The sequence below is a fragment of the Phaethon lepturus genome, unplaced genomic scaffold, assembly GCF_000687285.1.
Source record: "Phaethon lepturus isolate BGI_N335 unplaced genomic scaffold, ASM68728v1 scaffold31476, whole genome shotgun sequence".
Lineage (NCBI taxonomy): Eukaryota > Metazoa > Chordata > Aves > Phaethontiformes > Phaethontidae > Phaethon > Phaethon lepturus.
Window position 1 is genome coordinate 1 of NW_010548859.1, and position 3,685 is coordinate 3,685.

The window sequence follows — 3,685 nt, forward strand, 5'->3', positions numbered from 1 at the left end:
TGGGGAGGGGAGGGATGGAGCGGCCCGGGGGGCACCGGCCTCCAGTCGAGGTCAGCCCGCCACAAGGCCATTGCTTTAACCTTGCTTTCATACTTACTTTGTCTGGTACTCTCACGTTTGAACGGTTCTATTGATAACATTCTAAATACTTTTGTTACAAGTGTCCACAGATGAGAAATAAATGAACGTAATTCATGCTTTTGCAAAACTGTAGCAGCACCGCTATCAGTGGAGTTACAATTGAGTATTTTTCTCATTCTGCCACATACAGATTCATGTACTTCAGTTGATAAGGTTTGAGTCTCACGAACAGAAATTACGATGTAACTATGTAATCACATCATGTTTGCTTAGCTCTTGGTCCCATAAGGCTGAACTCTTAGGCACTTCAAAGACAACAGAAAAATACTATGGAGTCTATGGTATTGCAGTTTTTAATTACCTTTTGTCCTAGGCCTTTATCCTACATTTTCACGTGGTGCAAGTTTTTGATACATTTTTTCTAACATTCTCTTTGGTGAGAGTTTGAGATATGTACTTAACAGGATCAAGCCCTTAGTGTTATTTGAATAAGTGTATGTAGGGGCTGAGAATAAATGAAAATAAACACACAGTTAGGCAGCCTTTCTATGCTTATACAAACTGAATTTTAAAATGGCAGTTTACACAGATTTTAATTAAAAAAAGAATAAAAACTGCAAATAGAGTTCCTCGGTCAGAGAAAAATGTCCATCTCATTCCTAAGCATGGCATCTGTGTAGACATTTAAAAACCCTAAGTAGCAAATTAAGTAATCTATAAATAGTGTAGAAGAGTTAAAACAAAGGTTCCTGTTCATTGTGAGCATCCCCATCCTTGCCAGAATGGGGAACATGGTCAACAAGACGAAGATACTATTTCTAAATGTTATTTTGTAGATGTGAGAAGAACCATTCTGACATGAAGTTATAATAAAGAAGATTCAGAAGCAGAAAAAAATGGCTAAAGCTTTGAGTCTAAAATAGATGCACAGTAGCTATTGATCCATTGAATAACAATTCTTTATGTAGAAATTATAGATAGATCGCAGCTACCCATATAGGGGAAGTTCTTTAGGAATTCTCAACTCTTCTTACTTGGAGGAAACGCAAAGAAAACACTTTCCACTGAGTATGTATCTTGTGTATATATTTTCAGTAACCGTGTGGAAGCCTGGACTAGGGATGTTGACTTCCTGCTCCGACAAGAAGGGAGGCCCATGGTGAATCTTACTGGTGATCGGAAACATGTGAGAGTGATGGAAGCAGATTGGCGGAATACTGATAAAGCAGTAAATTGGATAAAGGAAGAAGCCATTAACTTTACTCAACCATTTGTTCTTTACTTGGGACTAAACTTACCACACCCATATCCATCCCCTTATGCAGGGGAAAATTTTGGATCCTCTACATTTTTAACATCTCCCTATTGGCTTGAAAAGGTATGTGAAGATGAAATTTAAATGTAAATTAATTTATAACTTTACTTATTATGAACAGTATTTTATTCCCTGTGTGATTTTTTTCAGACCCAGTTTTGCTATTTGAGTATACAGAAAGTACTTGGATGAGATGTTAGATTTCTGATTTGAGGCAAAGTAAACAGAAGTGAAGAATTTCTCTCTGTTGTAGGAAAGGGTTTGTTAGTAGTAGTCACTGAATCAATGAAGACATTTGGAGTTCAATGTCTAAAAACACATTAAACAGAGGTTGAAGCCATTGCTATTCTTTAGCTCTTTTTTTTTTTTTTCAGTTATGGTCCGAAGTTCACTGTTTATAATTTTCTGTATTGTGCTTGTTGTAAATGATGCTATATGTAATTATTCTGTTTTGTAGTGAGAGGTTGACTTTTCCTACAATATGAAGCTGGAATGGCAAGTAGTAAGGAACAGCAGAAGATCCTCTTTTCTGTTAACTTCTTGCCATGCTACTGTAGCTTTTCAGTGTTGCTAGTGTGCAGGAAAATCCCATTATGTCCGTATGTGGAAAGCTAACGGATAGCACTCCATTCCCAAGAAGTAAATAATTTTTCTCTGTCTTGTGTGGTCTCCAGGTACCATTATTTGTCATAAAAATATAAATGGATTACAACAGCTTTCACTGCATGAAGGCATTAAGGTTCTCTGCCACTGAAGAACAGAGAATTAGGTTTGAAAAGACTTCATGCTTACTTCAGAAAACCACCCCATGTGCAATTTATATAACTCATTTGTCCTTTTCTACTGGGAAACTGCAAAATCTCTTTATCTAGGTGCAACAAAAATACAAAGACTTAGAAAATAGGATATACAGGTGAAGGTTGAGAGATGTGTATTTCTTTGTAATAGTGAGGGTTGTGGGTTCTTCTAGGAATGGTGAGAAGTTTGTGGGGAGAGGAAGAGCATGGGGAAAAAACTGCGTTTGGAAAAGGCATGATCTAACTGGGATATTAAGGAAAACTTTCTAGGTGCTAATTGCTAGGTTAGACATGTCTTGGGAAGTGGGGATACCTTTTTTCAAGTCACAGAGAGAGTTATAACATCTCTGACAAATTTTTGTTACCCTTAATGCAGTTAGAATACTTAAACTCCATAGTTTGCTGAGGTCCTTTCCACCACTACCTGTGCATACTCAGGTATGTAAACCACATACTACCATTTATTGAGCATTGGCTGATTCTTCTGAATGTATCTGTGTTTTGGCCATGGAAGAAGCAGTCTTTAAAAATGACAGGGATCAGTCTTGTGAAGAAGTTTGAGTGCATAGATGAAGACCTTGAATGAAATTATATTTACTGGGGCAGTGATACAGAATGGAGTATGAGCATGGTATGTTTATGAAACCCTGTGTGGCTAAGCAGATAGTCCTCTGTATTTTCCACAAGCTGGCACTTTTTCAGGGCAGGTGACTTCTTTCCTAGCTATGACTTAAGACGGACCAAGGGATTATGACTTTGTGAATCCTTAAAACTAGGTTGTAGCCCTGTAGAAAAGGGTTCTCTTCTGACAAGTTTTGGGTGGAGGGGGACACTTTCTGCTCTTGTTATATCTTAAGCAACTAGTAAATACCATTTGAAGAGTCTAAAATGTGACCTTATGTAGCCAAGGACCTTCAGCAATAGGGAAATGACTGAATCAGTTATCTGCTATTATTTTATGTTCTATGATTTCTTCTTGCAGCCTTTTTTCTATAGGGCCTAAGAAAACTTGGAGTTTGGTATGTCTGTTTGACTATTACAAAGCTGCGTTTTATTCCTATGGGCACTTTAACTCTTGCTGTCTTACCAGCTGTTTAGATGACTTAATACATCTGCTAGATAATTCAAGAGAGAAGATTGACAGTTGTGGGAGATGGAACTTTGTGGGTATTGGAACACATGGCCGTAATAGCGCTGGTGGTCAAAGGTATACAGAATCACAGAATCACTAAGGTTGGAAAGGACCAACCATTAATCCAGCGCCACCATGTCCCCTAAACCATGTCCTGAAGTGCCACATCCACACGGTTTTTGAACACTTCCAGAGATGGTGACTGCACCACCTCCCTGAGCAGCCTGTTCCAGTGCTTGACCTCAGTGAAGAAATTTTTCCTAATACCCTGTGCTTGAGAGACAGACCCTACGCTAGTAGCTCCCCAGACAGCTCTTAGTTATCCATGCCACACCGCAAGGCAAAGCCAAACTGGGTTCA

General features: G+C 38.6%; 1 protein-coding gene across 1 annotated transcript in view; it reads left to right on the plus strand.

Moving 5' to 3' along the window:
• Nucleotides 1-1,121: 1,121 nt before the first annotated feature.
• ARSK (arylsulfatase family, member K) overlaps nucleotides 1,122-3,685 on the plus strand; it is a gene marked incomplete at both ends in the record, with an annotated part of 9,164 nt that continues 6,600 nt past the window's right edge. The window contains one exon of the mRNA XM_010290107.1: nucleotides 1,122-1,459. Coding sequence (XP_010288409.1) covers nucleotides 1,122-1,459 — 338 coding nt within the window. The remainder of the gene's footprint in view (nucleotides 1,460-3,685) is intronic.